We start from the raw sequence: 13,873 nt of genomic DNA, 5'->3' as shown, positions 1-13,873 counted from the left end.
TTTCAATTCCAAATGCAGAAGTGGGTCGCAATCTTTATTTTTAGATCCCAGAGAATTTGGGAACAGCTGACTTAGCCTCATTGTCACTAAGAGTGTGTTAAAGTGTGTAAAAGGATATTGGGTGCGGATGCAGCAGGCACAGTGTCTCTGCTTTCAGTTTTTCAAAGAAGCCTCCAGCGTTTCCTCATCATTGCAATGAATAGGGAGATCCTTGTGGGAGATCTGCACCCAAAAAAAGATCTTTGAATGAGATAATTGTATCCAAGCTGGATCTTAAAACATAAGCATTCATTTTAAGCATGGCAACTGGCAAACATCTTTGGTGACATCAATGATACAATTGCGTATATTTGCCAGAAGATGGGGTTGCAGCACTTAGCTACACTTCTTCTCTTGGCATCTGCAACAAACATGTTGTAGCCTACTAAGACCATAAAGGCTGCTTGCTTGCCTTTTCTTCTCTGTTTTGCTTTCTTTCTTTGATTAAATAATAAGTTATTTTCAAGCAAGTGCACAGCAGTGACACATTAGTGGGTGAAGAAGAAGCATAATTACATCACAGTAAATTCAGCTTGCATTTGACAAGCAACAGTTCATGTCCCTGGCTACTATAGGAAATCTTTCAAGGCTTGAGGGATTCCAGGGTGGGAAATGGGGGCAAAATTGATGTGTGGCTTTAACTTGATCTGGACTGCCCTTCAATGTAAGATATTCAGGTCCTACATTTTGACTGATATATAACTGCTCACTTTTTAGACTTCCTACTAATCAGGATATCTCATTCAGTGGTTCCCAAACTGTGAGTCCAGAACCCACCAGAGACCCAGTTTTTGATGGTTCATGAAACTGACAGGGTAGATTAGGCTATGTGCATCAAAGGTTAAACAAGCTGCTACTTGGGGGGAGCACTTAGTGGTGGACTTACCCCTTCCCACTTCCAGGGCAAACATCTGCAATACCGCCCCCCCTGCAAGATACTGCCTCCCACGTTTGAAGCTGCCTCCTAACTTCAGCGCAATGGAGCCTCGTGCAACCTTTAGACCGACTGGGGAAACCTTCTAAGGTTTCCCTGAGGTCTAAAACCGTACCTTCAGAAAACCAGAATTACAGTTTCAGACCGCGTTGGGAGCCTTAGTATAGCTTCTCACACAGCCCTAGAGGCATGCGCACTTAGTGCCCAGGGCATTTGCTCTGTTTGCCCACCACTAGGTTCGCTGCTGGAAGCATTTTTACCCAATCACCATTATAGCCACACCCCTTGGCATTTATAAATCAGGCAGCAGCCTCTAGGCTCTAGGCTCTAGGCTCTAGGCTCTAAAACCCTCTAGGGTCTCTAAAAAGTTTGGGAACCACTATCTTAGATTATATGTTTGTATCACTGGCAGTGTTCCCTCTAAGGTGTACAGCCAGGTAGCCTCACAGCATGGAGCTTGGCAACCTAGAAGTCTGATGATGATGTCATGATGATGATCACCAAATGTGGCCATTGGCAGCATTTCAATGAGTTGTGAGGTTGCCCAGCCGCAGAAGGGTTCCATGCACTAGTGCAGACTCTTATTGGGCCCAGCGATCACATGCCAACTTTCTAACTCCAGTGCAACTGGGTGGTGTGGAAATACTTCACATACTCTTACATTTGGATGGATCTGTACATACTCCCATTTTTAGACTGATCTAATAATCAGAGGGTCCACTGCCACTCAAATCCAAAATTTTGGGTTGTATGAGAGTACCATACTCATTCTGGGGTACATCTTGAATCCCCTGTTTGGGGGTAATATGTAATAATGTCAATTTTCCAACCTATGAGGCCTGGGCATTCTGATATCTGACCGCCCAATCATAACCAATGTTCTACCACTGAGGCAGCTGCAATGCAGACCTGAGGTAAGGGAACAAATGCTCCCGTAGCTTGAGGAGGCCTCTGTGACTGCCCCCCCCCCACAGCAGGGCGCAGCATGCACCCTGTTAGCATGACTTAATTGGTGCTGGAAAGTTGGTTAGGATTGGGCTTCTTCTTCCTCATAGTTCCTTCCCTCAGGAACTTGCCTCCCCGTGCTGCTGTGGTGCACCCACACAAACATAAGAACATAAGAACAGCCCCACTGGGTCAGGCCATAGGCCCATCTAGTCCAGCTTCCTGTATCTCACAGCGGCCCACCAAATGCCCCAGGGAGCACACCAGATAACAAGAGACCTGCGTCCTGGTGTCCTCCCTTGCATCTGGCATTCTGACATGCTTACATTCACCTAGAAATATTTCTTTTTTCCTTTGACTGGCAGCTCACCAAACTGCTTTTGAAAGTTTGGTTATTTGGCTGTAACTTTTGCTAGAATACAGATAGTTCAATGAAGTCTATATCAACCTTTCCAGTGAGATATAACATAATAGTATTATTCGAAAAAACCAAAATTGTTTTTGGCCAGTAGTTTTTGGCTAATAGTGGTACCCAATGGGGTAGTGGTATCACCCCCTCCCCCAGGGTGTAACCTGGTGCAGTTCATACTCCCTAGTGACACCACTGAAGTGAAGGCAGTCATTATCATCAATAGTTGCCTGCCTGGTTGTTATTTTTTATTTTTCCTGAAATCACTTTTTGTGCTAGAAGGGGGCCTCCTTCTCAGCATTTCTCAGCATTTCATCTCTCAGCATTTCAGTGTTTTTTGACATTCGGTTTAGCGACATGAATCCTGACCATGAAGTCAATCAGGTAGTCAGGGCTTATTTCCTGGTAAACCGGAAAGAGAAACATTTTTGGAAATGGCATCTTTACAAGTACGCATGTGCTGCAGTGACACATGTGGGGGCCAAGAACGTCCCTGGGGATAATGTTCAGTAGCAAAATGGCAATGAATTAATCTGAATTGGACCCTGTGTGGCTACAGCTTGAAGATTTAAAACAACAACAACAACAACAACAAACCCCCAAAACTAGAAAATGATGTGTTTAACATTATGGCTAATTTTGTCCCGCTGCCAATCCAAAGAGACTTAAGATCAAGACTTGGCTACAACATAAGTATATACATAGTCATTTCACTCTTTTTTTCATGAAGAAAATGATTTGTTCTTCATCACCTTCCTTGGAAACTGCTAAAATTGTAACGTTTTTTTTTAAATTTTCCAGCTCTTTCCTAGCTGCAAAACTTTTCACATGCCTTGGGGTGACAAGTGCACCATTGCATTGTGGGAGCTGCCTTTCTTAGCTGTCCCACTTTCTTTTGTTCTGCTGTTACCCTCCTCAGCAGCCTGTTTGCTGATGGCTGCTGTTTTGTTTTTCATATGACACCCGGGCAAGTCTGCAATCCAACATCCAAATATACTGATTATGTGGTAAAGATCTTTGCCTGCTAGTTGGAAGGAACGACCCTGAGAGGAAGGGAGGGGGGGAGAGCCAAAGGGTCAGGTAATGTAGTATGATGCCACATAACCCTTTTTCATTAACTGCTGAAAACAACATCTGTTTCACCATAATGATGGGCAGGTTCCCTCTTTATTAGATATTGGTTAGTTAATGATTCTAAAGTGATTTGCCTTACTAAGCAGGTGCTCCGGCATGGTGTAGAAAGGCATCCTCGGGAGCCAACGGCAAGACAATGCTTGGCAGAGAACGATGCAGTAACTGTTTAAGACCTGCTACAGGCAATGTTCCAGACTGGTCTAGCTCCTGTCTCCTGAATGGGCTTTCTCCATTCAGAAGGTGGTAAGACCAAGACCAGGGGAGTTGACCTGGAATGACCTCAGATGACCGACTTTTGGCACAGTGGTGTGTCCCAGCTAGAACCATCATATGCAACTTGAGTAGAAAGAAAAAAAATGTATTGGTTATGTGCAGAAAATACTGTTCTTCTGGTCTCTGCATCCCCCAAAGGATATAGTGGAACTGGGAAAAATGCAGAAGAGAGCAACAAAAATGATTACTGGACTGGGGAAGCTCCCTTACAAGGAAAGGCTACAGTGTTTGTGGCTCTTCAGTCTAAAGGAGACGGAGGTGAGGGGACATAATTGAGATGTATAAAATTATTCAGAGGATGTATAGAGTGAATAGAAGGATGCTTTTTCCCTCTCGCCCAATATCTGAACAGGGGACATCCACTAAAATGGAATGTCAGGAGTGTTAGACAAAAGACAAATATGTCTTTACCCAGCATGTATTTAGTCTGTGGAACTCCTTGCCACAGGATGTGGTGATGGCATATGGCCTAGATGCCTTTAAAAGTAGGCTATCTCTGACATGCCAGATGCAAAGGAGTGGCAACAGGATACCGGTATATTGTTATCTTGTGTGCTCCCTGAGGCATCTGGTGGGCCACTGTGAGATGCAGGAAGCTGGACTAGATGGGCCTTTGGCCTGATACAGCAGGGCTGTTCTTATGTTATGTTCTTCTCTGAGGACATCATGGTAAAGCTCTTTCTTCCACATCACTAAGTGAAGCAGGGCTGTGTTCTTGTGCTGACCTTGTTTGGGATTTTCTTCGCTGTCCTGCTGAAGCAGGCCTTTGGAACTGCAACAGAAGGCATCTATCTTCGGACCAGATCAGACGGAAAGCTCTTCAACCTCTCCAGAATGAGAGCAAAGTCCAAAGTCCAGCTGAAATGTCTGCGTGACTTCCTCTTTGCCGACGATGCAGCTGTCACCACCCACTCTGCAAAGATCTCTAGCAGCTCATGAATTATTTTAGCAAGGCCTGCCAAGTCTTTGGACTGACAATCAGTCTGAAGAAAACACAGGTCATAGTGGATTCAGGATGTGGATTCACCTCCTTGCATTGCAATCTCTGCGCATGAACTGGAGGTTGTCCATGACTTTGTGTACCTTGGCTCAACGATCTCTGACACTCTTTCTCTCGATACCGAGCTAAACAAATGCATTGGTAAAGCAGCAACCACGTTTTCCAGACTTACAAAGAGACTATGGCCCAACAAGAAGCTGACAGAACATACCAAGATCCAGGTCTACAGAGCTTGCGTCCTGAGTACACTTCTGTACTGCAGTGAGTCCTGGACTCTTCGCACATGACAGGAGAGGAAGATGACCGCTTTCCACATGTGCTGCCTCTGACGCATCCTCAGTATCACCTGGCAGGACAAAGTTCCAAACAACACAGTCCTGGCTGGAATCCCTAGCAAGTATACACTGCTGGAACAGAGACCCCTGTGTTGGCTTCGTCATGTCATGAGAATGGACGATGGCTGGATCCCAAAGGATCTCCTCTATGGAGAACTTGTGCAGGGAAAGCGCCCTACAGGTAGACTACAGCTACGATACAAGGATATCTGCAAGAGGAATCTGAAGGCCTTAGGACTGGACCTCAACAGATGGGAAACCTTGGCCTCTGAGTGTCTTGTTTGGAGGCAGGCTGTGCAGCATGGCCTCTCCCAGTTTGAAGTGACACTTGGCCAACAGACTGAGGCAAAGAGGCAAAGGAGGAAGGCCCATAGCCAGGGAGACAGACCAGGGACAGACTGCACTTGCTTCCAGTGTGGAAGGGATTGTCACTCCCCAATCTGCCTTTTCAGCCACACTAGACGCTGTTCCAGAACCGCCATTCAGAGTGCAATACCATAGTCTTTCAAGACTGAAGGTTGCCAACATCTAAGGTCTCTGGACCAATTTTGGTCTCTGGACCAAAAAGCCCAATTTTTAAAAAGGTTTTTAAAAATTTTGCAGGTTTCTGAAGCATGTCAGTAATGGATTGTTAACTTGTTGCAAACCAATAAATAATCCATGGGAATATCCAGTATCCTTTGAAATACCACACACTGAAACAGATTTGATTCCTCCACTTAGGGCCCAATCCTATCCAACATTCCAGCACTGATGGAGCTATGCCAATGGGGCATGCACTGCATCCTGTGGTGGTGGGGCAGTCATGGAGGCCTCTTCAAAGTAACGGAAAGTTTGCTCCAGCTGCATTAAAATCAGAATCCTTACAGTAGTCACGTGGAGATTGATGCTGATTCTAGGAGACTATGTCAATCCTGGAGGGCTGGCAACCCTATTGGACATGAAACCACCCCCGTCAGATGGTCCACCCAACCAGGTGGATCTCAGAACTGGTGGCAGAGTTACTGCTAAATGTGTCGGGGAATATTATGGGGTGTCTGGGGCAGAGCTTTGCCCCAGCATTCCCATAACCTGATGCTGACATTTGATTAATTAAATCAGCCCTGATCATCTTTGAAAGGAAAGCATAGTAATAGCAGGAATGGTGGGAGGAGGTGAAGAAAGTCTTGATGGTAGCTGACAAAGGCCAAGATCAGGAATGATGTATATGGAAAGGCCTGTGGGATCCCTAGGAGCCTCTTTCTCCTCAAGTGTCAAAGGGCCCAATCCTATCCAACTTTCCTGTGCTGATGCAGCCATGCCAATGGAGTATGTGTTGCATCCTGCAGTGGAGGGGGACACTCACTGAGGCCCCTCAAGGTAAAGGAATGTTTGTTGCTTTATCTCAGGGCTGCATTAATGCTACATTGGCCCTGGAAAGTTGGATAGGATTGGGCCCCAAATGTCTAAGGCCAGCCCTGGGTCTTTTATTTATTTATTTATTTATTTATTTATTTATTTATTTATTTATTTATTTATTTATTTATATTGGCTTTGTATTCCGCCTTTCTCCCCGAAGGGCACCCAAGGTGGCTAACAAGTTAAAAATACAGATAAACATTAAAAATACAAAACACTTAAAAGTCTTCAGGCCCCGCCGGAACATTAATAATGAGGGAGCTGCTCTCAATTCAAAGGGGAGGGAATTCCATAGTGCAGGTGCCACCACCGAAAAGGCTCTGTTTCTGGCCGCCATTCCCTGCACCACTCTCAATGACAGCACAACCAACAGGGCCCCTTCTGATGACCTTAGAGAACAGACCGGATTATACGGAAGAAGGCGGTCTCTCAAATACGCTGGTCCCAGGCCGTTTAGGGCTTTAAAGGTCATAACCAGCACCTTGAATTCAGCCTGGAAACGAATGGGCAGCCAGAATGTTGATCTTTTACCAACACCTCTGCTCTAATGTAATGGTTCATGTCTTTTAACACCATGGAATTCAACCATTCTCTCCTGCCAGCACTCAAGTTTGACTCATGAGCAATCTTCAGGCTGGGAAATCTGAGGCTTTTTACCTGATATATTAAAAGGTCATAAATTGATTATAGCCCAATTTTTTTAAAAGTCTAATATTACTAAGCAGGACTGGCTTGACCAGGAGGCCAACTGAGATGCTCCCTAAGGCTCTAGCCCAGAGGTTCACAAACTTTTTCGACCAGCAACTCCCTTAACCAACTCGGCCACTGGCCATGGCTCTCCATTCGGGCTGTAATTGTATAGGGCGGTGGGTTTTTGCAAGGATTCTAGGGCTTGCCTGGCTGGCTTCCGTGGCGCCACGGCTCACAGTTTGTCAACCACTGCTCTAGCCCACCAACTCTACTTCCACTTGGTGCCCTTTTCCTTTTTGGCTCCAGGGAGGAGGGAGAGGAGCAGGAGCAGTGGAGGTGGTGGCAGGAGCACCATCAGGTAAGGGGGAGCTCTTGGTGCAGCATAAGGCAGGCTACTTCTGGTTCAGGGAGCTTTTTTGCCTGACCGTGTTGCTAAGGGTGAAAAATGGGAAATGTGAAAAAGACTTCTGAACTGATGAGGCCTTGGAAGAAGCGCCAGTATAACTCTGTGTGTGTGTGTGTGTGTGTGTGTGTGTGTGTGTGTGTGTGTGTGAGAGAGAGAGAGAGAGAGAGAGAGAGAGAGAGAGATTTGGAAACCAGGACGCATTTTCCTCTTTCATCAACAGCTTTGCCAAGTTAACCATGTTGGTCAGCTGTATTCTTTGTCAGAGGTTTTAGCTACCCTTCTGAAGTCTAAACAATAGTTCGAAAGGAATATTCATGCCTATTTGTTGACAGTATGCCAAAGAGCTTTTTCTCTGGTCTCTCCCCCCCCCTTCTTTCTTTCGTTTCTCCCCTTCTGGTAGGTGGCTCATTACTTCATAAATCTGTGTCTGAGCAGGAATTGAGGCTGGGGAGCAACTGTGCTGTTTCATGCATCACAAGCCAGTGTGTGTGGGAGACAGAAACAGCACCTCTTTGGACCAGCTGCTCCATCCATCTGCAGCTGGGTCTAGGTGCAGTGATCTACGGTCAAGATCTGTACTGGGAGTATTTTTATAGCCGTTTTATGGCAGCTGGTGTGAATGTCAATAGGCAAAAAGAAAAAAAAAAAGAACCCAGTTCCCAGCCATCAGGAACCAGCTTAGAAGAAACAAATAAACAGAAAAGAAAAAAGTATTGTTGGCATTTTGGGGACACTCTTTGAGAAATTTGACATTACGTTGCCAAAGCATGGCAGGAAAAGGAGGCTTAAAATGCTTTTTGGTACAAGTGGAGCTTATAGCGCTTCTTGAAATGGGTGCCTGTTTGAAATGGCTTTACTGGAGGAAACCGTCTGTTGTGTTCTGCTTGGGAAAAGATTGTAAAGGAATAAAATCAAATTTATAATATGCAGACATGTCATTGATAATATACAGATATAAGGGCAATTGTAGCTTCCCACCATGTAGATGCCTGGCAAAGAAAACCAGGCCTGGAAGTGGAGACCATTATGAGCGACATATTAGTGTCACATTAATTCCTACCTGGAGGTCCTTCTCTGCAATTGGTAATAGGACCCTTGGGCTACTTCTGAGTGGCTGAGTTGGCCACTTCCATCTACTTCTGAGAGTGTAAGAAGAGGCACCCTGCTGGATCAGACCAAACTTCCATCTAGTCTAGGATGTTGCTTCCATGGTTGGCCAGCCAGGTGCCTTTGAGTGCTAACTCGCACAAGACGAAGGAAACAGCCTTAACTTGTGGTTTGTTTTCAGCACTTGACATTCAGAACTCTGCTCCCTCTGGAACTGAGGGTTCTACTTAGTGAATTGCCACTGATAGACTTACCGTTCTTGAATTGGTCTATCTTTAAAAAAAAACAAAAAACTGCGTTAGGTGTCCTTTGCGAGCTACCTGAACTGTTTGGGGCCATTTTTCCCCATCAAAGTTCCTGTGCAATGGTGACTTTTGAATGGCCCTGTAGTTTGGGAAGGGGCTATTCATGTGGGTCGGAATTACACGTTTAGCAATCCTGATGGGTACCAATTCTTTCAGTAAGCCCTCCTGCAAAAAGAATCTATCTGTGCAACTGTGATGGTGGTGGTGGTGGTGGTGGGGTCCTTCAAGCCTTACTCTGTCTGGGAGTTGCTCATGGAAAAGGAGCAGTAGATGAAGGGCAGCTCTGTGGCTAGTGCCTGACCTTGCAGTAGTCAGCAAATGAACTCTGTGTTGAGGGACAGCGTACCTCATTTTGTGAGCTCATCCTTCTGGATCTACTGCCAATTCATGAGATTGTCATATCTATTGCACTTCCTGTTTTCTTCCAACCTTGGAATCTTGTTGACTGCTGCAACATACAGTGTGGGCCCAAACTAGCACTTGCAGCCTCACTGAAACTTTAGGACAATGCCTAGAATACAATAATGAAAAATAAGATACTTCTCTTGAAACCTGATAAAACTGGGATTGTAAAGCAGTAGTGTAACTTGGGGAGGAATAGTTAATACTGCAGGCACTGCAATGCGCCATGTAAGCAGCCAGCCCCTCCCATTCACCATTGGAACCATTCTGGGCAGCAACAACAACACACAGGAGATACAGTTTGGTTCGGTGAGTGCCTGCAGGCTGCCATTGCTGCCTGGAATGGTTCTGACAGGAAGTGGGAAGGGCTGCCTACACAGCACATTGTGGCACCTGCATGACTTACTGTTTGCCACTCCCTCTAGTTACACAACTGTTGCAAAGCATGACATTATTTTGGTTTTGTCTGTAATCTTAAAATGGAATCTTCATTCCAGCAAAGTCTGGTGCACTGGTACGGGACTTCCTCTTTGAGGATCTGTCCTTCCTATAGATGCAAAGCAGTAAAACTCTGGCCTGTGGGCCGTCCATGCTGCGAATGCAGTATCTTGGATGGCAAGTGATTGCAGAGCTGTGCCAAATCCTTATATAAGCTTCCGAGAAAGCAGGCTGCCATGCCAAAGCTTCAAATTGATTGCTTTGGCCATTTCATGGGCAAAGTCAAAGAACAATATTGGTAGGTGACAAGATGGGATAAAGCAATACCTAATTTTGCATTGCAGTGCACAGTTCAGAAGAGAAGAAAAGAGAAAATGCTACTGTACATGGTGTGGGGAAAACGAGGTCTCTTTAGTGTTTCCCAGTCAGTGGTGACAGTCTGTCTTTCCCAAGCTTGGTGCAGAGGGTCAGTTTAAATCCTCTGAAGTGCCAAGAGCTCCATCTGCTCTTCCATCTGAAATGGGAATATTTTTGCTCTTTTTTGTTGTTGTTTTTCATCTTGATTTGGTCTTTTGGTGTTTGTGACAGAGCACGTAGTCCAGATGCCAATAGCGAGGAAAATGTATTAAGTGATAAAGGGGGTGGAGGGTGGATGGAGAAATGAAAATGAACGAGGTCGGGAAATGGTACATCAAGGACAAAAATGAATAAAATGGAGCTGATTGCAATATTCAAACCAGGTGTGGCTGTGAATGTCAAGAGCTATCTTGAGAGGCTCCAGCAGACAGATCCCATAATCCTTCACATCTGGGAAAGTGTTGGTCAAGACAGTCCTGAGCAGTGTGCCAAAAACACCTTGAAGATATTCTGTACAAGGATCCAGCTTGCCATATCCTACAGCTGCTGTCTATTACGGCTGATCATATTTTATGTCTGAATTTTTTTTACATGCTAGGTGGAGAGGCACATTTTTCAAACCTGCTGATTTTGAATGTCTCTAACATACAAGATCTCCCAAGCATTCTCATGAACTGTGAATCACATCACAGTATTTTATTTTTTGTTTTGTTTTATTTATTTTTATAAGAAATCCATCCTATAGGTGGTAGGATCTGTTTAGTTTTCTAGAAGGAAGTGGAAATTTTATTTAATGATCTAATGCTTCAGGTATATTTTGATGAAATATTTTTACTGGGTTGATATTATTCAGTGTCTTTACATTATGCATTATTGTTTTATTGAATGAATGACTGACTGACTGCCATGTGGCTTTGTTTAATTATGTATTACTTGATTGTTTTGTGAGGACTGTCCTATTGCTGTTTTTTCAGATTTTGATGTACACTGCTTTCAGTGTATGTTGGAAGGTGGTATATAAGCAAAGTTAACATTGGGCCAGTTTAGATGATATATTAAGAACCAGCACATCACAGCATGAGGAGTGGAATTGCATGCATTCTATCCTCCCTTTCCTTTTTTACTTTTTACTTACCTTTGGCACAGTGACAACGGTGGGAGGTGTAGGGGGTGCGAGCCACACCGAGTGATGTGCACAGGAGGGTGACACCACTACTCACCAAAACCGTGAAAATCTTCGTATTTTTGAATAATACCATCATGCTATAAATCAATCGATGCCTAATTTCATGCAGAACGCAGTGAAACAAACCACGTTGAAATATCTCTATTCTATGAAAAGATATAGGCAAAAAACCATCAGGGGCAGGATGATGGTACATCACCACACCCACTGCCAGGGGCATTGCCCCGCCCACTGCATGGGAGGAGTCCATCATAGGGGTGATGTACTGGTCTCCCGCACTGGGTGACACAAACTCTAGGGATGCCACTGCTTTGGCAACAGATCCTCCCAGATCCGCTGCCATGTGCACTGTGCCTCTTGCCAGTTTGTGGCAACTGCCTGGCAGCGCATGATAGTGGACCAGCTTTAACACTGTTGTAAAGTGCCTTGCATGGCTGAAACACCTTTTCCACCCGTGCAAGGCCACAGTAGAATTGGGCCTCACTTTCCTATTACTTAGCTGTTATTTGCTTAAGAATTCTTTGTCGTGGATTCACTGAATGAACATGGGCTGGTTGCGTCTTGCTGTTCCTCAGTATTTCTCAGCTATGAAATGGAATCAATGTCCTCTGAATCATATAAATGTCATAAACTGTGTGTGTATATTCTATTTCTTTGACTTGCTGTGATGCAGTCAGTCCTCTTTATATTCTAATTCACTTATCCACAAGGGACAGAATTGCTACCTTCTCTCTTTATCTGCTCTTCTGTTCTCATGATTTGCTATGCAGAGACCTTCCAGAGGCTGCGGGAACCTTCAGAATGGAGCCTGTGACCAGTGCAGACCCCTTTAAAATGGCCAGTGGAAGCTTCTGGTTTTCAGTGATTCAGGGCGCAATCCTAACTAGGTCTATTTTGTTCCGAAGGGCTTACTCTCAGGAAAGTGTGGTTAGGATTGCAACCTCGCAGCCCAATCCTATGCATGTCTACTCAGAAGTAAGTCCCATTAGAGTCAATGGGGTTTACTCCCAGGAAAGTGTGGATAGGATTGGGCTGTCATTCATTCATTGAAAGTTATGGCATTGATTGTCCCTTCCTGAAGTTGATATTTAATTTAGAATGTCAACCTCTTAATAGAGACCTTTATGTATGTACAACATTTGTGCAAAAAAGTAAAATACTGATTATTTTATTGGCTTCCTTTCTGTTTAATTTTTTATTGGTTTCCTTTCTGTTCCCCCCCCCCCTTTTTCAGGAAAAGAAGTTAAAGCTGCCTTTTCTCTGAAGACCTGTAAACTGTGATCTCTCACCTGGATGGATGATCTGTTTGTGGGCTAATGAACAGCTTCCCCTCATATCAGCAGGTGTCGCTGCAGTGACAGAAAATCTGACCGGTTCTGTGGATGTGTTAAATGAAGAACTTTGAAAAAGGAAGGAGAAAAGGAGAAAATAAGATGAGAACTACGGGAGCGACCGTTTCTTCTCAGACTCTTGAAAAGTTATTTTCAGTCTTCCAAGCATTATGTCTCTCTTTCTTAGGTAAAGTGATGATTTTCTTATATTTATCTGGCAACTGCCAGGCTAATACTATGTCAGCATGACTGCCCTCATTTAACTTGTGCACAAGGACACCCAGCCCAAGCTTATCTGCCCGGCCCCAAAGCTTCCATGCTGAAATGGCATGTGCTGCACACTGGCGTACCTAGGAGGGCAAGCGGGGCAAATGGCCTGGGCACCAACCCTCCAGGGGCACCTCGGAGCCCTGCCCCGCCCCTGCCCCCACCAGGAGGAGCGCCCAGGAGCGCTGCGGAGAGGCAGCTTGCTGCCTCTCTGTCAGTGCCTGGGCGCTGACTGAGCTGCCCCTCTCCTCCCCTCCTCCTTTATAAGAGGATAGGAGACAGGCGCCCCTAGAGAGTCACTTACGCTCTAGGGCGCCCATCTCGTCTCCTCCTATAAAGGAGGAGGGGAGAGGGGGGCGGTCCAGTTGGCGCCGAGATGCTGCCTGGGAGACAGCATCTGGTTGCCTCCCAGGAGCGCTCCTGGGCACCCCTACTCCACCTCTGAGGAGTGTGTTGGAGGGGATGCAATGTTGGAGGGGATGCACACTGCTTCCCCGTCGGGTGCCCCTGCTCCGTCTCTGAGGGCGTGCCTCAGGGACGGCGCAGAAGTGCGCCCCCTCTGACGTCGGAGGGGACGTGCGCTGTTTCCTGGCCCCCACAGAGCCTTCCACACAGCTTACAAACTGCGTGGAGGTCTCAACTGCAGCAGTCTGGGGCCATTGGGAGCAGCCCCAGACTGCTGCCATGGAGACCCCCGCGGCGCAGAAGGCTCCGTGGGGGCCTCGGCTGCTTCCTCTGTTCCCCCTTGTTTTCAAAGGGGGAAGGAGGAGGCAGCTGTGCGGAAGTAACTGCGGTGACAATGACGTCACCGCAATTATTTCTGGGTCACGTGCGCAGGGGGGCGGAGAAGGGGGGGCAAAACGGGGTGTGGGGGCAGAATTCTGGGGGTTGCCCCGGGTGTTGGGACCCCCACAAAC

The 13,873-nt window shown here is 45.9% G+C and overlaps 1 protein-coding gene across 1 annotated transcript in view; it reads left to right on the top strand.

Moving 5' to 3' along the window:
* Nucleotides 1–13,204, top strand: part of RNF144A (ring finger protein 144A) — a 114,574-nt gene extending 101,370 nt beyond the window's left edge. The window contains exon 8 of the mRNA XM_066612268.1: nt 12,593–13,204. Within this exon, the coding sequence (XP_066468365.1) occupies nt 12,593–12,622 (30 nt within the window). The 3' untranslated portion in view covers nt 12,623–13,204. The remainder of the gene's footprint in view (nt 1–12,592) is intronic.
* Nucleotides 13,205–13,873: the final 669 nt, after the last annotated feature.

This window comes from Tiliqua scincoides, chromosome 1 (assembly GCF_035046505.1).
Source record: "Tiliqua scincoides isolate rTilSci1 chromosome 1, rTilSci1.hap2, whole genome shotgun sequence".
NCBI lineage: Eukaryota > Metazoa > Chordata > Lepidosauria > Squamata > Scincidae > Tiliqua > Tiliqua scincoides.
This window is presented reverse-complemented; position numbering and strand designations above follow the sequence as displayed.